Source organism: Nelusetta ayraudi, unplaced genomic scaffold, assembly GCF_046127955.1.
Source record: "Nelusetta ayraudi isolate G7.1 ecotype Tasmania unplaced genomic scaffold, CSIRO-AGI_Nayr_v1 ptg000151l, whole genome shotgun sequence".
NCBI classification, from domain to species: domain Eukaryota; kingdom Metazoa; phylum Chordata; class Actinopteri; order Tetraodontiformes; family Monacanthidae; genus Nelusetta; species Nelusetta ayraudi.
The window spans coordinates 85,001-107,953 of NW_027466201.1; the positions used below are offsets into that span (position 1 = coordinate 85,001).

Genomic DNA, 22,953 nt, shown 5'->3' on the forward strand with positions numbered 1-22,953 from the left:
ATCTGCGTCAGGTTGCAGTTGCGCTGGGTGGCGAACTCGATGGTGGTGGACTCCATGAGGAAGGCATAGTCTGAGGTCAGCACGCGCTGGATGCCCTCCTCCACGTTCTTCACCATCACCGCCTGCCTCCTGCTGTTCATGAACTCCCACATCTTGTCATAGGTGGAGATTTTTGTTTTCTGCAAGATACCATAGATCATTTATTTATTCATTCATTTCATTTCTTTCCTTTTTATTGCTTTAGAACGAGCGCCGGCACGAGGCCGGCGGTGGCCTGAGAAATGGATTCAACACTCTGCCCCCGATTCTGCCTGCACTGAAGTTTGCTCCGGGGGTGTTACTTTGCATTTTATTGGTTGCTTTAATTAATATATTTATCTATTTACTTGGAGCGCTGAGGCTACTCAGACAAATGTAATCGCAACACTTTGGTGAAACTAAGCGGGGCTTTACTATTTGTGGACGGCAAGTTTACGTCGGGTAAATATTTTTCTTCGAGGGATACCCGCGGATTTACATAATCTTATATAATGCAGTGTTTATGTTCATTAGAACTGCATTAAACGCGTAATCCTGTTTGCTTTCGCAGCAAGGTACTGGCACCGGGAGGTTATGGTGGAACGCAGACAGAGAGTCATCTTTGACTGGCGCAAATTTATTTGTTTACCTTGCGATACGTCTTCAGGAATTGGCACAGGGAATGTTTGGGCTGGCGGCATAAATCAACTTTCCATTGTAGAATTGTTCTTTGCAAAGAGCAGTGGAATGGTCTTTAAGATTGTTGGTACCGATACCGAGTACTTAATAAGGCCATTAAACATTATAGGATAACCCAGAACACTGTATGACTGTATATGCATACATACTAGCGTTGTCAAAAATATCGATATATCGATTAAATATCGATATTGAAAACAAAAAAAATCGGTTTAATACGACTTTTCCATAGTATTGATATAGCCGTACTACACGTGCGACGTCGCCAACACACACACAAACCTCCCCTCCCTCCCTGCGAGGCAGGAGTGGAGGGAGATCGCGAATACTATTGAAAATCCTATCGAAAATCAATATTTTTCAAAATATCGTATCGAAGTCTGAAATCCAGTATTGTGACAACACTAATACGTACATATAAAACTGCTATTGGTGTCTTGGTATCGGTACATATTTTGTGAGTACGAGTACTTGACCCTGGTATCGGTATTGATACACAATATTAGTATCGGTGCATCCCGATAATTTTTTTTTCCACTTTTTAAATCTTTCAGGCCTTTAGAATGGATTTAAAAGTGACTTAAAAGACGAATGTCTATTCCTACAACTCAAGTTACACACTGCAGCAGCTATGGGCAGGGAACCTTCAACTGTTCATCAGGGTATTTAACTCACCCTGCTGCTGGTATTGAAGGTTATGCATGCAGTAAATTGCATGGAAACCACGGCCGCAGCCATAATCAGGTGAACGTCTTCGATGCATAACTTAGATGAACCTCTTCAGTCATCTTTAGCGCACCGTCAACGCCCGCAAAACAACAACAGGAGCTGCCGCAGGAAAGGGGGCGGGAACCCGAGTGGCTGCAAACTTTAATTGGTGGGAAGGGGAAGTGGCGTCATGAATTCGATTATCACTCTGGTGCTGGCGGAGCCTGGGTACCTTGAAGAAGGTCATGGTGGCACCGTCCTCCACCACCCCGTACAGGATCTTAGTTTGCTTGGCCAGATCGTCGGCCGAGTCGATGGGCGACTCCATTCGCTCCACGGTGAGAAAGGCAGCCAGGTTGGCTGTGTACGAGGAAATGATGATGAGGGTGAAGAACCACCAGATGCCTCCCACGATGCGGGTGGACAGCGCCTTGGGCATGAGCTCTGAGCCTGGTGTGAGGGAGGTGGCAGGAAAAAGTATTACACCTTTAAGAAAAAAGAGCTATTTTTCTGATGAGATTCTGTGAGCGCGCTTGGAAATCAGCAAAAACTCCTCCAAGAGGCCCAATTTAAAATCAACCGCTTCCACCACACCTTGATGTTCGATGGAAGAAACGGGATTTTAAAAAAAGGGTGAAATTCATTTTCTACAAGCGAAAGCCTGCAATGATTTTCAGGTGGGCGGGGAAAAAAAAGAAAGAAGTATATTTATATATTGAATGTCTTCGCAGAACAAGGTGCTTGAATCAGATCCAACACTTCAAATCATCTGGCATAAATGATTCAGAACGTTTCAGAGAAGTGTGTCAGGAAGTTTGGGCCAGAGAGTCATGTACCCAAGGTAACCTCAAGTCCTGACTCCACACCCCACTGACCTCTAGGTGCTGATAGGCCGAAGGCAAGAGGAGAGGACGGACTGCGACGAGAGCCTCTTAATGAGCTCCGTACCATCAAACATGTCTTTGCCAAAGGCCCCTTGTGTGACATTTGGGCCTACCGACATGAACGCACTGACGCCGGCATCGCTCGCAGTTCACTTTCTTACCATTAGATGCTGCTAAATCCCACACGCTGAGCCTTTAACGTGGGGACATTTGTGTTGCCTGCATTTGGAGAAACAATCCGAAATGTCTAATTACCTTTCAAAACAAGGGCCCTCGGGTAAAATACCATTTTACCCGAGGGCTGGTTGTGTCGCGCTCTTTGAAATACACACATTAACACACTAATAAGGCGCGGGGGGGTCAATTTCACTGGATCTTTGCGTCCAGGCCGGAGGAGGAGCGAGAGGTCTCTCTCCGTTGCCGCCGGCTCGGGCCAAGCCGAGCCACCAACCCTCAGAGACAGTGGGATATAGGAGAGCTCCAGCTGCACCAGGGCTGAGGCGACTACCTTGCTGCATGAGAGCCCCGACTCCAAACCAGAAACTATTGAGCAGCGTAAAATTGTTTTCCACCACGTCCGAGTCCGGGTTGCACGGGTGAGGGTTGTACCACTCGTAGGGGCTGAACCTGCACAAAAGGGGGGAGAGAGCAAAGAGAGGAACACGCGTCAGCACAAAAATCAATGAAAAGGTTGGAGGGGGGGTGGGGGGGGTGGGTGCGGAGGGTGGGGGGGGGGTGGTGGGGGGCAACCCCGGCGCGGATTAAATGGCACATAAAAGATACATTTAAGGGCATCGCGATTCGCGAGGCAGGGCGGCGGCGGCGCTGGGAACAAAGAGAATTTAAATGCGGTGGAATTCCTGCGCCATGGCCTCCGGGGTTGGTGGTGGGGGTGGGGGTGGAAGGTGGGTAGGTGACAGCGCCCCCCCACCCGACTCCACCTTCACCCCCCACCCGTGGTAGACCAAAGCGAATCATTCTGGCTTTTGCCCGGGGATCAACTTATTGGCATATTCAAATGCCATCAGTTTATTGTGAGGGCAGATCGATGGGGCTGGAATAACACTGTCAGTGGTGATAATGTCCCAGAGCGTGATGATCTCGGGAGCTCATTGGGATTCACTGACTCAGGAGCCTTTCTTCCCCCGTTGCGCCAGTCCGGGCCCCTCCTCCGACGCCCCCCCCCCTCCACCCGGGGAAACGGCAATCAGATTTACTCCGGCGCTTCTGCTCCACGGCTCCTTCCACCTTCCACCCTTTCATCCTTCCATCCTTCCTTCCACCACCACCACCACCCCCCCGCCCCCTCCAGAAGCCCCTGTCGCCGTCTTCAGGTCATCCGTGGACGTCTCTCATTTATTATCCTAAGCAAAAGTGGCACGGCATTAGCCCGGTTTGATTGGGTTAGTGTTAAGCATCAGGATCTGATTGAGTTTGTGCTGAAGAGGGTGTTACTGGGGAACATTGCTTATTCAGAGGCGGCGGAGAGAGGGGACGGGGAGGGAGGGTTTTGCCCGTCGGGTTAGGCGGGTGTTAGCTCTGCTCGCCCGCCACGCATGCCGATGAGGAGGAGGGCGGTGGCGAGGCAGCGACTGCTAAGGTGCCGCGGCTCTGCGTCGCCGGCTCGTCGGGACGCTAGCATGTACGCGACGCGCGCTCGCCATGTTTACAAGGCAACGAGGGCGGCGTTTCACATTACGGGAGGCAAACGCAACGTGACGGCTGTTCCGAGGCGGCCCGTGGCGGATGCGACATGCGACTTCTTCGTGTTTTTTTTTTCTTTCCCTCCAGTCGGAATTAGAAATCTTATTTTCGAGCCTCGCGGTCGAGGCGACGTTTCTGTCGCGTTGTCGTGTTTTGTTTTTTTTCCTTTCTTCACCCCCCCGCCCCCTCACAAGCCCCTCCAATCCCTGTTGAGATTCATCTGAGGCGCACGCGGGGCTGTGATGACACACTATAATTCTCCCTGTCAAAGGCATCAGGATCCAGCCTGATTTGCTGGAATGCCAATGAGCTCCGTCTCCTTGAAACCACGACGGCAACTGAAATGGCACAATGGCCTTGTGGAACAGGATTCGGTGTGCGTGTGTGTGTGAGATAGAGAGGGATAGAGAGAGGGAGAGAGAGACAAGCACAGGGCTCAATGTGTGTGTGTGTGTGTGTGTGTGTGTGTGTGTGTGTGTGTTTGTGGGTTTTTTTTTTATGACTGTGAATCAAGCCCGGGGCGCACGAATGTTTGCACATGTGCCTTTATGGCTGTGTGGGCGTCGGTAGCAAAGTGCATTTCCATTTTGGCTTATTCACATAAATCCATCCGCAAAACCAAAACCAAACAAATAATGCAAAAACAAGGAACAAGATGCCTAAGTTATTATATGGAATGCGCTGCTGAATGTCCGCCCAAGGCCCAAAATGGCACGCCAGATGGAGCGTTTCCTCAAATCGGTCACATTTCTCTCCTATATCTCGCCGGTAAACAGAACACTGAGCGTGTTTGTGGAAAGTGGAGGCAGAGGCCTGAACACCAAGGTGAGCAAGCAAACATTCTATTCTTCCCCCTTTCTCTCCCCGGGTGGCTGTAGCTCGGGGCTTCCTGTCAGTGCTGTGGTGCTATAAGCTGTGCATCACTGCCTTGTGGCGAAAATGCACCGCGATGCCGGCGACAGTCGGGGTTGAGGGTTTGCATTGCAAAATGCAATGCAAAACGACAAGCTGAGAAAAAAAAACATCCAGGCTAATCTTTTATTGTTACAAGTGCGTATCCATATTGGAAACGCTACCGTTTTTTGTTTTTTTTAACATGTAAAAGTGCAGTGAATTGAAATGCGACGCTGAAGCCATTGAGCCATTGAGCCATTGAGCCATTGCTAACTTTAACTGGCGCGCTGCCAAATGACCACATTATCAAGTCATTACAGACCCAATAAACATTTAGCGATCACGGCTACCCAGCAAAAGGGAGCCTGCAGTTTATGCACGTCACGGAACTCGGCGCAAACAAACGTGGAACTTATAATGCAGCCAAAGGGTTTATCTCAAAGCGGCTTTCCGGATGTTGAGGAGGCCGCTCTGCAACGGCGCCCCCCGGTGGCCGTCCCTTGTCCTCCTCGCTCACATGCAATAAAAATTGCAAGGAATCAAGAGTTTATTAAAGCACGTATTCAAGAATATCCATCCAATTCCATTTTCTAATCTACTGGTCGCCTGAAACACATCCAGTGTCTTTTCTCAGTGCTTATTTTCGTTCTTGTGTCGCTTTCAAGTGTGAATCACCGCTGCCGCTTTCTGATTCCTTCACGGCTCCAGAGCCGATTGGCGACGGCCTACTTTTCAGCCCTCAGAAAATCTTCCTGCCGGAGGTTGGCAAGATGGATGAGTGACGTTCCAGAAGTGAATATCCACTCGGGGGGGGGGGTTTAGGGAGCTTCGCCACGAGGCTGGCTGCAGGTGAACTCTAACATGTGAGCCCCCCCCCGCCCCCCACCACCCTCACCCTCATACTAACCCACACCCCCCCCCCCCCCCCGGTCATACGGCCGCACTCCCGCTGATTGGATCGGGTCGGATCCCCTCGCCCCTCCCCTTCCCCCTGTGTCGTTTGTATGCGGCGGGCTCCCGATGGCTTCTTTGTATGACCTTTGCCTGCGGCCGGCCCTGTATTCCTGCGGGCCATGTTCTGCACACTGATCAGCGGGAGGAAGGCGATGTGAAACATGCGGACGTAAGGTCACCTCCTCACACCGAGCAAGGGGGGCGGCGGGCGGGTGGGGGGCGGTGGAGGGGCGGCATGTCGGACCGCCGGCGGAATTCTAAAAAGAATCGGCCCGTCCCTGCTGCTCCTGCTGCCACTGTCTCTCCTGTCTCTCCTTCCTCTCCTCCTCCTCCTCCTCCTCCTCCTCCTCCTCCTCCCGGGCCTTACCACAATAACACAGCACGCTCCCTCCATTAACTATCTGTTGGGTTCAATTACTCTGGTTGGCACTATAGATCTGCTGCCTTTCTTCTCTACGGCCGACACAAGAGGCTGGGTGGGCTTGTGTGTGTGTGTGGTAAATTACACGCGCCCTCCACGTTTAAATCTGCGACACCTTGTTATCATATTTAACACGCCGCCACGCAATTGGAGCCATCCATCCTTTCGGGGGGTGGGGGGTGGGGTGGCAGGTGGACATTTTGAAGAAAGGCAAATAAAAGCAGGGTTTTTTTTTGCGGTCTAAGAATATCATTGTTTTGCTAATAAAAGAGGCGAATCAATTCAGCCGGAGACGGAGATGGAAGGAAGCGCTGAGTGAAATGCATTTCTCTGAAGCTTGAAATGAGATCGCTTATTTATTCAGGGCGGGCAGGGGGGGAAAAAAAAAGAAAAGGTGTGCTTGTGTGTGTGTGTGTGTGTGTGTGTGTGTGTGTGCGCACAGGGAAGGCAGTTCAAAGACGCGAGTCCCCGGCGAGATTGAGGTGTTTAGTGTTTTATTGTGCAAAACCGGGACTTCACCAGCTCCCTTTACTCACCCTATTTGCCGGGGATTAAAGAAAGTAATACACTCTGCATTTAGGGAATTGATCAATCAATTGCCGGCCCGCGCAATCAATACCACAATTATGGGGGAGGGAAAAACCAGCTCAGCGAGTCGCGGCGGAGGGGCCGCGGCGCTCCGCGTTTGAACTCGCCGGAATATTTTTAGTCGGCCTGGCGTGAGAAAGAAAAGAAAACTCCCCGTTTATCGCTGCCGTGTGCAGGAAAAGAGGGGGGCGGGGGAGCACGCGCGGGGAAAAAAAGAAGTTGAAAAACACCAAGGTGACTCCGTCACAGGCAGGATATCGATATAATTGCATGCTGACTCACTTACCCGTAAGCGATCGTGGAAACAAAAGGAAAGAAGGAATAATTTCAAACAAATCAAATATTAAAAGGGGGCTTCCCGGGTTTTTTTTTTTTTTTTCTTCTTCTCATTTTGCATATTCTGAACTCACTTAGGTGACAGTTGCCGCTTTCCTCTCAAGTGATCATTTGGCCGGTAACATTTGATGAGGCGTGCGTTAAAGCCAAAAAACCAAAATCTGAGGAGGCGGGCGGAATTAAGAGGAGCCCTGGGATTAACACACATCAGTCATGCATCAGGAGTCGGGTGGTGGTGGGGGTGGGGCGGCGTGAGTGAGTGAGTGGGTGGGCTTTCTGGAGGGGGAGGGGGGAGGGAGGGGACGGGAGGGGCAACCGGGCGTGACGGCTCCGCTCGTGCACTCGAGGAGCTTCATTTCTCACAGCTGATGTGGAGATATCGAGCAGGCCGCTTGCTAGCCAGCGCTCCGGCGAGCGCGATTAAAACGCGAAGCGTGAAGGATCCCACATTTCGTCGACGGATTATTCGAGGGAAGCATTTTAGCGTTTGATTTCTTTGGGGGGGGGGGGCGGCGATGAAAACAGCTCACCTGGACCGCTGCCGAGCTGGAACATCGACCGTCGGTTCGGCATCCGACGCTGTGAGATTGAGACGGTTAAGCGCCAACGAATGAGCATGCGCCGCTAACGCGAGAGCACCTCGGGAGGAGCGTCAGGTGTTTTACGACTAATGAGACCTGCCGCCTCTTTCCGCTTCCAAAGTGCTCACATCTTCTCCATCAATAACACCCCCACACCCCCCCCCCACCCTACCCAGAGGGAGCAACTGCTGTGTGTTAGTGAAAGCAGGCTAACGTGCTGGGGGTGGGGGGGCAGCAACCTCCAAATTCCACCGGAAGCGTCTGCACTGCGAAATGGACGGCAAGCTTGCTTCCAGTAACGTCACAAGATAAAGCTAAGTTAAGTTAAACTTAAGTTAGCTTAGGTTCGGCAAATTTCTCAAAATTGAGTTTATGTACCGTTTGATCGTCCATTACTATGTTAAAGGGCAGTAATGAAGTAAATAGGAAAGAGATCCTGTTAATTACATGGGTCAAAACCGACTTTACGTCACTACGTTTTCAATCCAAAAGTTCGAGATTAGCGTTGCGTTTCGAAGTTCGCAGACGCAGACGCTTCCGGCGGGATTTTCACCGGGCGCGACGGAAAGCAAAGGGGAAGGAGGGAGAGAGGCAGAGGGAGGGATGACATGTTACCTGGCTATGACAAACAGCACACAACTGACACCCAAGCAAGCCAGCAGAATATACATCCAGATATCGGGCGAGAGGGGGTTGAGGAAGGAGAAGACGCCGGGGTTGGTGCCGTTGGGCTTGCGGTACAGGATACTTATTCCCAGCGTCATGAAGGGCTTGGAGAAGTCGATGACCTTCTCCCGGTTGTAGGTGATGGCCAGGGGCGCCACGGCCAGGTCCGCTTTCTGGAAGAAAAAAAAACGCAAGGGGATAGATAGGTTGATTGAGTCCACCAATAAAAGACAAGCGATCGAATTAGCATTTGATTCCTGTCGGCGGCGGCGGCTCGGGTCGATATCTGCAGGAGGAAGAGGAGCCAAGTGAGGGGAAGGAACAAAAGTGGCCGGGGTCGTTAGTTCAGCCAGATTAGCAGGTGGTGGCGGCGGAGGTTTTTTTTTTTTTTTTTTTTTCCTTGCGAAATTAGCGGTTGCGTGTCTTGATCCCCGCGACGCCGAGTCAAAGGTGAGTCACCGAGGCGACAATTTAAGGATTAGATTAATCTTGTGCAAATTTGGCCCCGTGTCCCCTGTGGGAAAGAAGAAGGAAAAAAAAAAAAAAAAGATTAGCTGTCCTCAACTCCCAAGTGCTGTAATTCTGACAGATCCAGACCCGCCCCCCACCAAAAAAAGAAGTGTTTCATTACGCAGGTCATTCTCGTTTGTCTATTTAGGGGAGTCACACGGGAGCTTACGGGGAGCGGCTTTACTGTTGCCTTCAAAAAAAAGATTTTAATAGTAATTATAATGTATGTTTCAGTCGCAGTCACCGTCGTCGATCAACCCCCCACCCTCCATCCCCCGGTGGCTTAACGCTACATCAACACCTGTGTGCGCCGGGGGCTTTTGAATACTCTGTTCACTGAGTCATTACGGTCCGCGTCTCAGCTCTGGAAAACCTCATTATCGCAGAGTGCAACTAACTTTCCACAATACCGTCCAATTTGGCCACAAAGTGAAAATTAGGTAATTATGCTAAATGCTCAAACGGCAGCTTAATGAAGTCGGCAGCTCCCCTCGCAATGTCAGGCAAACGCGGCAAAAAAATCTGCCTTGGAGTCTATCAGCGAAGGAAATGAAAACGCTCGGCCGCGAAGGAATGTAAAAGTTTTAAAAGAAAATATCAATTTGGAAAACTGCGAATGACATAAAAACAAAACAAAACGGAAGCTATTCAAATGGTAAAATAAGGATTCTTCAAGCATTGTTGACTTAAGATTGGGAGAAATCTAGAGGGGAAAAAAAGGAAGAAAATTACTCAAATGTGGATTATTATTATTATTATTATTACTTAATTACGCAAGAAGCAGGTCCCTCTTTGTCAAAGTCTTAGTAAACACTGTGGCGATGGTTGAGGTTAATTATTCCGGTTGCACTCTGCAACCTCACCATGAGATGCCGTAAATCCTAAAACAAGGCGTATTGAAATAAAATGTATTGTCTTGAGTGAGGAAAGTCAAGGCCAAACTCGGTTGCACATCTTTTATTCCTTACAATTGCTGCATTTTTTTTTTTTTTAAATAACGGTTTCACTGAATAAAGCATTGAAAACATTGAAGATTTGCCCATTAAAATGAATTAAACTAGCCAATCCATATACTTCAAAATGATTTATTCATTGTTATTCGTTATCTACTTTTGAGCGATTCTTCCAGCAGCTGATGCTGATGTTTCTCAACCTTGTTGGATACTCGCGCAGCCTCGCGCAGCCTCTCCGGCGCCGGCGCTTGAAGCTGTAGCTGCAGAAGTGATGTGACGGCGAGGGCCGCTGCGCCTCGCCGCCGTCGCTCACTGCAAACTAGCGTCGTGCAAATCGATATGAGCAGTGTGGCGGTTTCTGCCGTGCGCATCATGTGCGAGGGGGCGGCGGCGCGTGGAAATAAATAAATTAACTGCGCCGCAAAAATGTTTTTCTGTTGTTCACTGGCGTGCCGGCGGTATCATGTTATTACGTCTGCCTGGGGGAATCTGTGAGGCCCCACGCCCTGAGGTGTACAACTGGCATTTTGCACTGGGCAGGCAAAGGTCTCAAACGGGGAGGAGCCGTTCAAGCTTGGACCGCGAGTATTGAAGCGAGTATCGAGTACCACTGACGCCACCTTGTCTAATAACAAAAAGAGCCTGAACTTTGGTAAAGTTAGAAAAAAAGTTGATGAAAAAAAATGTATCAAATTAATTATGGCCTTTGAGATTAATCAATCTTAATTAATTGTATTTTAATTGCATATCAATATTTGAGTTGGTAACAGATTTGGAAGTAGATTTTTCAGGTGTCTGTACTTTACCTGAGGCTTTCTTTCAACGTTTTACTTTTACTCCCTAAATTTGTACACAAATATCTGTATTTCCCTTACATTACTATTACATTACATCTTGCTTTTGCATTCATAAGTATTTAAAATTATTTATGTTAAAAGAAATTCACTTCTTATAGTTGTTTTTTCTTTCTCAACTGCGCAACTTATCTGGTTTCCATGTAGCATCAGCGCGCTAACTGCTAGCCTCGAAAGTCGTCTAGCTTTCTACCGCGCCGTAGCGCGTGAAGAATCCCAAAACGTTTCCCTCTCGCCCATTTGATGCAAACATGTGCTTTTTATTTGTCACGTTTTTCCAACATTTGCCCTTAATCCCCCCCTGGAATTGAAGGGAATCACGCCTTTCCGCTTCTGCTTTTCGAGCATTCTGCCCTCGACGGGGACGTGACGGCGGTCGACTCACGTGGTCCATGAGCTCCCGCACCATGCCGTTCCACTGGCCCGTGCCCTCGTCCAGCGCACCGTACTTCCCGTCCTCCACTAATCGCACCTCGTAGCGGAAGCCCAGGATGCCGGAGAGCTCTCTCAGCAGGTCGATACAGTAGCCCTCGAAGCGGTCGTTTCCATACAGCGGCTTGTCCGACTTCTTAAACATCACGTACGGCTCGTCCTGCACGGGGGGGGGGTAAAAAAAATAAATGAGTCCAGATCCTGCGGCAGGGCCAGTTTTGAGTTAGACATTAGTGTGTTTTTTTTGTGTGTGTGTGCGTGCGTGCGTGTGTGTGTTCAATTGACTGTGTCTACCAGGATGGTGGATACACGCAGGGACTTATTAGCCAGAGAGTCTGTGATGTTGGACGTCTTGCTCTTGTGAGAGTCTGTCATGTTTAAACCGCTCGGAGGATCCCAGGTTCCAATCTGTCGGAACAAGTCAGCCGTTGGAAAAACAATGCCTTACACCAGACTTTAGCTTTGTCCTCCGCGATGCCGACCGCACGCTGAAAGATTGTACAGCCAGATGTCCCCCCTAACCACACGCCCCCCCCCCCCCACCCCCCACCGATCACCTTGGCTTGCAAATGATTATTTGTCGCATCAATATCATCATTTCCACGCCAACGATCAAGGTGGCGCCTCCTTGAGCCACAATTATGAGAATGAAACACGTCTTGATATTTGCCATCCGATGTCAGGCTGACTGCAAAGGAGGTTTTGCAATAGATATTTGTTGCGTTTTTCCATTAAAACCTTTTAATTCGCATTCAGCGGAAATTCACAATAACATGTTTAAGAAACATAACATCTTGCGCTGCTTTGCAACAAAGTTTTTAAGACTCACTTAAGGTATTTTTTTTTTCTATTTTTGTTTCAATTGCTTAAGGAAGTCGGTTTTTGCCAAATGAACTCCGATGTTTGCGTCTTCTCGGATGTGGTTGGTAGCGTGAACAGATGGATCTGGACGGACGAGCGGAACAAAGTAACGTTTCTTGAAATCCCCTTTCTATCCTTCAGCTGTTTTTTTTTGTTTACCCCCGCTGCTTCAACTAGACACTTAGCTCCGCCCTGTGACGCAACCGCGTCATTTTGCATCAAATCACTTGCGGTAACAATTTTTTGTTTGTTTTTTTTTAGTTTTAACCATTTGCTCGGTGAATTTTGAAAAGCTTGTTTTAAATAAACTTGCTGAGCAATTATTGGAAAAGCGCTAAATGGCGAGACGGAGTTAACCTGAATGTTCACTTTATTAACATTGCGGCAAACTGCGAACAAAAAGCTCCCCTCTCGCAGGATTCCACCCGTAGTCTTTTTCTTCTTTTTTTTGCCTTTCACATTTGTCCGCGCAAAAACACAAGGAGAAGCCAGGCAGCCCGCTCGCCGACGTCGATAATTCTCCCCATCTGCTTTTTCTGCCGAAGCCACGTTTCATCATGCGAGCTGGAGTCTTTATTACGGTCGGCGAGTGAGTTCTCTTTAAGGCTGCTGCGAGCCATTTTAAAGGATCTCGACTGTCAACGTCGGTTGTTTTCAAAACCGGGCTCCGACTGGACAGCCGGCTCGAACAAAAAAAAAAAAAGACTCGCAAACCAGTATCATGTCGGCGGCCCGACGGCGTGTCACCCACCTTTTCCAGCCCCTCCTCTTTCAGACTGATGACATCCAGGTCAAAATCTGTCCTCAGCCCGTTGCTCTTGTTAAATAGGACACGTCCGGTCAGCCCGTCCCAGTGGGCCTGCAAGGGAGGAAGCCCATCAAGCGTCAAGCGCCGTCCTCGTCAGCCCGATCAGCCTGACCAGTGGAAGCCCCAAACTTTCTGTTCCATCGTAATTAGAATTTCTTGCCGGCCCTCGCCAGACAACATAATGAGAGACAATGGAAGGCCGTGAGAATAATAATAATAAAAAAAAAAAAAAAAAAAAAAAAAAGCGGGCAAAGCTTGACAGGTAAGAGTTCATTATGCATGTGCCTCATTGCGCTTGAAGTTTCAACTTCAAAGCCGCGGTGGGAAAGACGGGCATGGGGAGTGATGGCAGATGCCGGATAGAAGGGGGTGGGGGGGTGGGGGGGGGGCGGCGGCGGGGAACTACAATGGCGAGGTTTGGAAAATTACCTGCAATGATACAACCCACCGAGTGAAAGAGATCTTTCTCAGAACAAAGCTAATGACTGGCCCTGACTGGAGTTAAGTAGGCACGCGGCGGCTTTGATATGCACCCCGTAGATGTATTCATGGAAGGGGGGTGAAAGGGAAACAAAACACAAAAAAACAACAGTAAAGAGAATGAAACATCACTTAAAAAAAAAAAAAAAAATGCCCCGGAGACGCACCAACGCCTATAAAGTATTTATCGGGGAGTCGATACTGGCGGATTTAACAGTTGAGTTGTTGCTTAAAGTTTTAATCAGGAGGATGATGGCATGAAGTCATCAGTGCAAGGCAGCACGCAGGAGATTGTGATGAGGGCGCCAGACCCTCAAAGTGATGGGCATCGAGCATCGATTGGAACCGGGACTGACATTCCGATTCTCCCAGAATTGTTGATATTTATTCATCCTGAACTTATTCCGGTTGGCGGACAGGAAGAAGAAACGACCACCGTCGATCACCAACGAAGAAGAAGGAGGGTAACAACCACCTTGGGGGTCGTGGTGTTCAAACAACTAATCTGAACTGGGTTGTTTTGTATTCTGCACCAGGTCAGCCTATCAGTGGGAGCTCCACTGTTACATGTACCTGCGGTACATGTAACACTCAGAATGGGTGAAAGGCTTTCAAAAACAAAGCTCCCCTGACATTTATATTCAAGTTAGTAGGTTTGATATTTATATACTGAGAGAAATTCATAGTAAAGCTCATGAAAGATTAAAAATACATGGAGCAGCTCAAACTATTTAAAGGTCCAGTGTCCAACATTTGGCCTCATTTATTATTTTTATTAGGGTAAAAGTTTAATATACTGTCAAAACATGTATTATTAAAAGTGTAAACTCACAGTACAATAAAAGTCATTTGGTTTTCCTACCCATAGAATAGTTCTTATATCCAAGAATATACATAGTTTACTGGCAAGCTTGGGGGAGGAAGGGTGAGCGAATGAGTGCTGCAGCCTAAAATCTGACCACTAGATGGCAGAATTTCACACACTGTACCTTTAATCCAGAAAGACCTCTGGTTAGCTATGAGCTAGCTCATTCAAAACTTTTTTGACCCTGCCTCTTAAAAGAATCGGAATCGAGAATCGTTGGGAAATCTGAACGCGGAATCGGAACCAGAATCAAACGGCGCCAAACCCACCACCCCCCGACTTACCTCTTTGATGAGGCTGATGAAACGGCCTCCGAAGCGCCACGGCTTGTGACGGTTGCACTGCAGGGAGCTGACGGTGATCTGCTGCGACTGCTGCACCGCCACCGCCACCACGTGCACGGCGTCGTACATCAGCGCCGCGTCAGTCTGCAGAAACGAGGGAAGAGAGGGAGGGGTGGGTGGGTGGGTGGCTAATATCACCAGGCATTTTTACAACACCTGCCGATACATCTGTCCACATGACCTTTCGAGCGGCCCATTTGTTCACCCGCGGCGGCGTTAAGGAAACCTGCGCCGAGTCTCGGGTGACTTGTTTTACTCTTTCCACCGCGACAAGGGGAGCATAAATTAGGAGTAATGCCCGGCAGTAAACGCCCGGCGCAAATGGCACCGTGTCTCAGGCCGTTAGCGAGGATCCCCGAGCGCAGTAGCGGGACGGCAGGGAGGAGGAGAGTCTGAGAGTCTCGGCAGAAGGTCGGCCCATCACCTGCAAAGACGGATTGCTCACTGATGGACACGCCTTCTTCTTCTTCTTCTTCTTCTTTCTTTCTATCATTTTTCTTTCAGAGACTGTGGCCGTGTCCGAAACCGCCCCGTACTCACTAGATTGTGTCCTATATCGGGGATATGACATTTTGCAGTGGTGTCTGAATCCTAAGTGAACGTTGGTAGTTACCATATAGTCCACTCAATGCATCCCACGATGCATCGCTAGTCCACTCAATGCATCCCACAATGCATCGCTAAAAAGTAGTATATAACTGATGGTCACGAATCTGGTGATATATCCCATCATGCAATAGCGTTATTTTTGTGTACTTGTCACAAAAATGCAATTGTCTGTATATATGTATATATACACATATGTATATATATACACATATATACACATATGTATATATATACACATATGTATACACACATGTCAGTGTGTGTGAATTAATTCATATATTCACACACACAATTCATATATTTAATTATTACCACCTGCCTATGGGAAATTTTAATTATGCAACCGCAATGGCATCATTAACAGCACCAAGGGTGGTGTCTGAAAGTGTTTCCTAATTTGGCTAATGAGTGCACCATATAGTTAGCGACATATAGTAACTCTCTATGTAGCAGGCAGGGAACAAGCGGGTGATTTCAGCCTAGGTCACGCGGACGCAGCGGGACGTGCCAAAGACGGCGCATGCCGTGGCTGCGGCGCGGGAAAAAAACCCAACAACAACCGAGAGGCCCAGACGACAGCCACTGACGTCCATCCCCCAGAAATAAGCCATCGGACGGAGTGAGCGCTCAAGTTTGCAATTTTTCACGCTGACAGGCCGGAGGGCGGAGGGAGCGTGAATTCCGCTCACGTCCCTCTTCGCCTCTCCGCTCCGCCCCCGTCCGTCTGTCCGCCCGCCCGCCTGTCCGTCCGTCCTCGCCGCTCTGAGACGTCCCGCATTTACCCGGGTCACCACGTCACGGCTCAGCTCAGATCCTCTCTGCACGCTCCCGCAGAGGCTGAAAACACACTGCGGTGATCGCATTTGACAAGTCCTGGGTGACCAGCCTGCGATGGAGGGTGAAAAATTGCTCCGGGAGCACAAAAGTATCTCGCTCAGGCTATGTGGGCCGGGAGTGTCAGGAGCAGTGAGAGGAAGAAAGGCAGGGGGGTGGGCTGGGAGGAGGGCCAGGGAGGAGCTGGGGCTCTTATCGGCTCCCCCGCGTTGTCTGTGCAGGTGCAGCCGAGCGTCCACCACATCCACGTGAGGGCGGGGGAGGGGGTGCGCGAAGCGAGGGAGGCGCCGATCAACGCTCCGCCGATCACTGCCGGCCGATTGTCGGCGATCGGCGATCAGCTGGTGGTCTCGGGGAAAGTCGATGAGAGGCGGCAGAAGCCAGACAGCTTTATTTATTATTTAGAGGCGTTTCTTTGTTTTTCTCCATTTCTTTTAAGTTTTTTGGAATCAAAGCCAGACTTTTCATGTTGTTTTTTTTTTTTTTCCCCTCCAAGACGTCCAAGCGTGAGTTCCAGTCTTGGACTCCAGGTTATCTGCAGGCCGCATTCGCACAAAGTCCAGCGCTGCGATGGCGAGCCGGCGGGGGGTCTCCTTTAATTAACGGCGGCGGGCCGGCGGAGCGACTTCAAGTCGGTGGGTGTTCCCGCTGCGTCCGCGTCAGAGAGGCGGGCTCGGCGAGTGGGTCGCAGCGTGACGCGGGCACGGAAGAAAGCAGCTCCTCTCTCGCAAGCGGCAGAATGGAATCGCAGTTTTCACAATAATGACAACAGAGGCGAAGGAAACTGACGCGCGTCAAAAATCTGGGAGTTTCAACAGAAAAACAAAGAGCCCCCGACGTTTCCACCTTGACCTCTGGATGTGAAAGAAAGAGTGGGCTGGATTGACCTCAAAGCCCTGCTGTGCTCGAGAAGAATTAAAACTAGGGCTGAGAAACGATTAATTTGATCATTCGAGATTAATCTCTGACTTTGCATAATTAACCGTGATTAATCGCGTTTTGATTTGCATGTATAGAATGACGCTATTTTTGCATTTGAAGACAGTTTCTAGGTCCATATTGATAAAAAGCAATTCTGTACTATTAGGCCATTCAACACAAATAAAGGGTTCCTTATTGATCTTTTGTAAATATTTCTTTATTTCTTTTAAAACAGTGCATATGCATGCACTTATTACATATGCATTTTGCCGGAGCTCCATTTTGGTTATATGAACCAAAATTTTTGCCCACAACAGCAAGGTGTACAGCTGGACGAGAGCATTGAGTGGCCACCCATTTAGCTCCTTGTATGTATGTATGTATGTTTAGCCTACAGGTGGTTGCTTAAACCATCACCGTAGTGTGAATTAACACAAAATAAACACAGCTAACGTTAGCAGAAGGCGGCGTCGAAACATAGCGGCTTGGGGACCCAACTACGGTGGAACGGAAGAGACAAAAGGCTTGCGATTAAAAAAATGACAGCTTTAAACCTTGTATTTAATCATCACGATGAATGCGTTAATACCTAATTAAAACCTCTGATAATTAAGTTGGATTTGTCAAAAAAAAAACAACAATAATTTAATAACTCTAATAAAGATTTGCAAAGATTTGAAAATCCAGTAAAGATTTGGAGCCCAAATCGAGTCTTGCATAACAATGACAGGCGGCTGTTAGACTATTTCAAACTGATACATGCAATAAATAAATCCCGCCGGCTTTGACAGGGTTTCCTGATAAGTGTCGACTGATGCTACACGATCTGCGATCAGCTCCGCACACCCCGACGGGAGCCGATCTTCCCCCACACCGGCCGAGTGTGGAGCCGCACGTACGAGCCATCCGACCCATATCAGCTGTGACGGGTCAATTATAGATATAAAACTTGCACGAGGCGGGACAGACAGGAGCTCGAAGGAGGGAAAGAGAGTGAGAGTGAGAGAGGAAGAGGGAGGTGGGTGGAGTTTCCATCGCTGAGGCCACAGCGAGCGGCCAATCAGGGGACGGGAAAGTCTTTTTCCACCACTGCAGGTGTTGTCTCTCTGTGCTAATACTTGTGTGTGTGTGTGTGTGTGTGTGTGTGTGTGTGTGTGTTTGTGCTAATGGCAAGTGTTGATTAGAAAGAAAGAATAAAAAAAAAGAGTGTTCCCATTTGGCTAATCTATTTCATGAATAGTAAGGAAGAATTTTAGACGCAGGCAATATCCAAACACTATTTCCTCCACTGATGGGGAAGTTCATTATGGACTATCATCCAATTATTGCGTTAGCGGCTCCACACCAAGGCACGCCGCTTGGATTAGACTCCGACTTTCACCCTCGACGCGCGATTTCAATAACGGCCTAATCAGCTTTTATTTCGACAATAACGTGACGTCTCACTGCGTTTACAGTCGAACGCTCTCGTCCGGCTCCGGAGTGATGTTGCCACGACGTGACGCGGCGGAACAACCTTGCTGCGCTCCTCGGATTCCGACTCTGGAATCTCGCTCATCCATCTTGCCGAGCGAGAGCGGGAAGCTCAAGGTTGGCGCACGCGCTCCGATTGGATTTGACTCCGTGACCAATGGCTTTTCGCTCGCGTGCGACAAAGAGCGGGGGGGGGGGGGGAGGGGTGGGGGGGCGACTGCTGCTAGCTTGGCCTCAGAAAAGCGGCCCTCCTCCCCCGCGAAGCGATCCCTTTAGCGGCTGCAATTTTGATAGCGGCTTGTTTGCATTGGAAGAAGACGGAGGGAAAAAAAGGAGGACACTGAAGGCATCGCGGTGGAGAAGACGTTTCCGCTTCACTCTCTTCTGGCTCTGGCGGGCTCGATTCAACCCTGAAGTGTGTCACGGCTCAACACGGAAAGCCTTAGGAAGCCTTGAGCCGGTGCTACCTGACTAAGCAAGAAGGAAGAAATCTGATTGGCCCAATGGAATATGATTAAAGGAAGACAAGTCCAATGAAAACATTTTCCCACTCAATACAATCCCTCCAGCGGGCCCTTTGCCAGGTGGACAGCTGAGACAGCGACGGGAAACTCGATTCTTTTGAATCATTCGACTCACTGAGTCACTCAGCCAGAGCGTGGGGGGGGGGAAAATCGATGAGAACACACACACACAAGCTTCCAGTCCCAAACCTGATTCATGCCGGCGAAAACCGCTGAGCTGAAAAGTTAAAACGATCCATTTCATTGTGAAAAGAGTGAAAGATCAACACTTGTCAAAGGGGGAAACATTTTTATTTCATTTTCTTTGTCAAGTCAGTGATTTGTTCGCTTTGTGACTGAGCAACTGACTGACGCGCCGTGCGGGCCTAATAGCAGGGAGGGAAAGTGGGAGGTGAGTTGAGGCGAGAAGCCAGAGTTGTTGCTCTTCTCACGGGACTAACGCAACCATTGACTAGACGCAGTGACACAAAGGCTGTTAGAATACCAGTCGCGCAATGCTAACATGTTGTAGATCTCCTCTTTGCAGCTAGCTAGCTAGCTAGCCAACGGTAGCAAAAACCAGCCAGTGAATGACTTAAGCATTAGCACAATGCTAATGCCTGACATTAGCATCGTGCCGCTTGGTGCTGCCCTCCGTTTGACCCTCCAGTGCCTTGGCAAGCTTTGAGTTTGGCGTTTGTCTTTGAATAAAAAAAAAAAAACAACCTCTATTTGGCTGTCGAACCGTCCCAGTGTGTGTTGGCTCCAAGAATGAAACATTTAAAAAAAACAAAAAAACAAAAAAAACAACCCAAAACCCACAATTCTGTTTCTGTTGCACTTATCTCGACCAAAATTGATAGTTTGGTGTCTGCAGCCAGAGGTTTAATTTTCTTTTCTTTTTTTTTTTTAAATCTTTCTACGAAATCACGTCCGAGTATGAAATCAAGCTGGCAGATTTTCGGCATGGCCGGCCCACTGCGCACCCCCAGCAATTACTCCGCGTCAGCTGTGATCAGCCTCAGCCTCCCACCACCCGCACCAGGAGAAGCGGGTACGGCTAATGAGTCTGTGCTAACATTTCACCAGCAACGAGGCGAGCACGTGATCATAAATACGCTTCCTCGCGCTCGCTTGCTTTAAATGTGGTGGGCCGGGGTTTCAGTTGGGGGGTGGGGGGGTGGAGGTGCATAGTGGGGGGAAAAAAAACAAACAGTGTTTGCTGTTTTTTGAGTTTTGCCACGGAGGCTTTCGTGTGACAACGCGGCCCCTATTAGAGGCGTTACAGTATGAAAGAGAGCCGCGTGGAAAAGCACTCCAATCCCTGATCGGCCTCATTGTTTGAATGATTTATGCCGACGCGGGCGTCCTATGCCTAACGACCATTACAGTCAATATTTCCTCTGTCATTAACCTTTTGATTGTCGCGATACGTCAAATATTTTCCGGACGGCTCAAATGATTTATACGGTGAGTGCGAGTTTTTTTTCTCTCTCTCTCTCTCTCTCTCTCTCTCTCTCTCTCTCCTTCTGTCTTCTATTCCCTTCGCTTCGCTCCCGGAGCTGAAGGGAGAAGAGAGAGAAAAAATAAAAAAAATTGCGAAAATCCCTTTGTGATGGAAACAAAAGGAGGCTGGCATCGAGTGGAAGATGGAGAGATCAAGGAGGGGGGGGGGGGGGAGGAATGATGGGCCGCCACGCTGGCAGATTGCATTCAATTTAAAAACAATCCAGGAGCGATCTTGATATTTATTTCAGAGCCTAGCGTGGATCCCTCTGGGCCCTTTTAAGTGCTTTAAGTGAAACCAATCTCAAACCCCCGGGGCACTCGTACGGCGAGGGGAAGAGTTTCAAATAAAATGTCCAAAAAAGAAAGAAAGAAAGACAGAAAGAAAGGAAAGGAAGAAAAAAAGAAAAAACCTCTTGTTGCCACGTCTTTCTCACCTCGCTCTTTTTTTTTCTCTCTCCCAGTCTCACAAACACCCACGTAACCGTCTGAAATCGCACAGTCGCCCGACGCTCCTTGAGCCAACGGAGTGGATTTCTTCGTTAAAAAAAGAAAAGAAAAAAGAAGAAGAAGCAAACAAACACATTTTGCCACTTCCCATCTCTTCCATCCCTTGAAGGCGCAAGTGAGCAACGTTTACAGGCGTCTGCGGGCAAAGAAATCGCCCACCGTTCAATAAAGTCAGGTCCAAAAAATTCCGGCCGGTTAAACAGGTGGTGGAAGGAAGTGACGCCAGACGAGAGCAAGAGCTCGCATCAAGCGGAGCCTCGGTGAGAGGAAAACAGCCCGCCGGCCTTAATGCACCTCGTCCTCTGACAGCTCGAGCCGGCGCGGCGGCGTAGCCGCGGGCGCAGCGCTGCACTTCAGAACCGCAGGTGCGTCTCAGTTCACTTTTGATTTGAATTTTGAGGATTTGCACGCTTGATTTGATAAAAAGTTAAAGTCAAGTCAACAGTCTCTTGAACGCTGTTGTTTCTGCCTTTTTTCTGCCTTATTTGATAATTAGCATATCAGCAAAAAGCATCAATATGCCGGAGTGAGCACAGTTGCTGTATTTCCTCGGTTGCCCTAAAGGCAGGGATCACAAAAAACAGACACCACAACAAATGGAGAAAACACGTCGAAAACTTCCACCCAAAAAAGGTCCTGAATCACATAAAGGTTAAAAGAAATGACGAGAAAAGACCAAGAGGTTAGCCGTCAGAGCTAAGTGCTAGCGTTCAAGTGTCGGCATGCAACAACAGCGAGCGATGCTCTGGTTCTCCGATAGGAATTCACACATCTCACTTCAAATCAGCTTTAAACTGAGTCGAGACCCAGTTTGTACCTTTGTCACTACCTGCCACTGGATTCCACCGACTTTTTTTTTTTTTTAGCACGTAGGCTTCGCTCGACCTGTAAAGCACGCGTGGACGTGCGAAACGTACAGATGTCGACACGACACACAGAAGAAAAAAAAAAAACAACCTCACAAATAAATATATAAATACAAAAAAATAAAAAATAAAAATAAATAAATATATATATATATATTTATATATAAACACAGGGCCCAATCTGACACGGTGACAAAACCGGGCTCATAATCTTCCCAGAGGCAAGCCTCTGTCGCAGCCGCGTGGAGCCTCCTCATTAGGAGCAGGTGAACAGCGAGCTCTGCTCGGCGAGCTGCCTGCTGTACTGTAAACCCTCTGTGTGTGTGTGCGTGCGCGTCCCGTGCGCATGCGCGCCTTGTTTATTTACACAAATGTATTCCTCCTCTCCGCATCAGCATTCACACCGGCGCCTCTCCACCTGTGCATAATTCCATAATTCCTCTGATAATGTCGCACCCTCAAAAAAAAAATAAAAGAAATCTCCCTCTCTGCCGTCACCTCTCTTCAGTCCCTCTCTTCCTCGCGCACGCCAAAGGGGCCGTCGAGTGACGGACGTGCGCAGCAGTCGCACGTGCGTGTGTGTGTGTGTGTGCAGTGGGACTCCACTGTTTATACATATCATATACATCTGATTAGCTCTAATGAGATTAGCGGGCTGACCTGCTACTCCCCGGCGCGATGCTCGGCTGCAGCTGCCAGGCGAGGCGGGCGAGGGGGAGGGGGGGGGGCGACACGTGCACGCGGGCGCGCACGCACGGCCGAGTCAGAGTGTCAGCAGGAGAGGCGGAGAGCTCATTGTTGTTGTTTTTTTTTTTTCACCAGCAGTTCTCGGCCCTCGGACCACAGACGGGGGCCGGGGTGGTGTGTGTGTGTGGGGGGGGGTGGGGGTGGGGGGTGGGAAGAGCCGGAGGGGCTCGGTGCGATAGCGACGACGAGGATATTATTCATTCCATAGTTTGCGTGGATTTGTGCCGCTCGGCTGCGCGGACCGGCTAGGCGCAATTTCTGCTGTCAGATAAATTTAATTACAGGCATTGCTGGAATTTTGCTCCCCCCCCATTTTTATTTATTTATAACATATTTATATATTTATATATAACATATTTATTTTTTCCACCCCCGTCTGCAAATTAAATATGCGCGCAGCCCAAAAAGTCTGTGAGCGGGATTT

At 49.0% G+C, this 22,953-nt stretch overlaps 1 protein-coding gene across 2 annotated transcripts in view; it reads right to left on the reverse strand.

Annotated features, from left to right (window-relative positions):
* The window catches only part of LOC142879901 (glutamate receptor ionotropic, kainate 2-like), a 97,176-nt gene that overhangs the window by 16,105 nt on the left and 58,118 nt on the right, over nucleotides 1-22,953 (reverse strand). For both annotated transcript variants that reach the window (XM_076013457.1, XM_076013456.1), the window contains exons 7-14: nucleotides 14,501-14,644; nucleotides 12,815-12,922; nucleotides 11,497-11,610; nucleotides 11,156-11,362; nucleotides 8,403-8,626; nucleotides 2,818-2,936; nucleotides 1,658-1,875; nucleotides 1-179 (exon numbers count right to left, since the gene is read on the reverse strand). The exon at nucleotides 1-179 is cut by the window's left edge and continues 47 nt beyond it. In XM_076013457.1, the coding sequence (XP_075869572.1) occupies nucleotides 1-179; nucleotides 1,658-1,875; nucleotides 2,818-2,936; nucleotides 8,403-8,626; nucleotides 11,156-11,362; nucleotides 11,497-11,610; nucleotides 12,815-12,922; nucleotides 14,501-14,644 (1,313 nt within the window). The remainder of the gene's footprint in view (nucleotides 180-1,657; nucleotides 1,876-2,817; nucleotides 2,937-8,402; nucleotides 8,627-11,155; nucleotides 11,363-11,496; nucleotides 11,611-12,814; nucleotides 12,923-14,500; nucleotides 14,645-22,953) is intronic.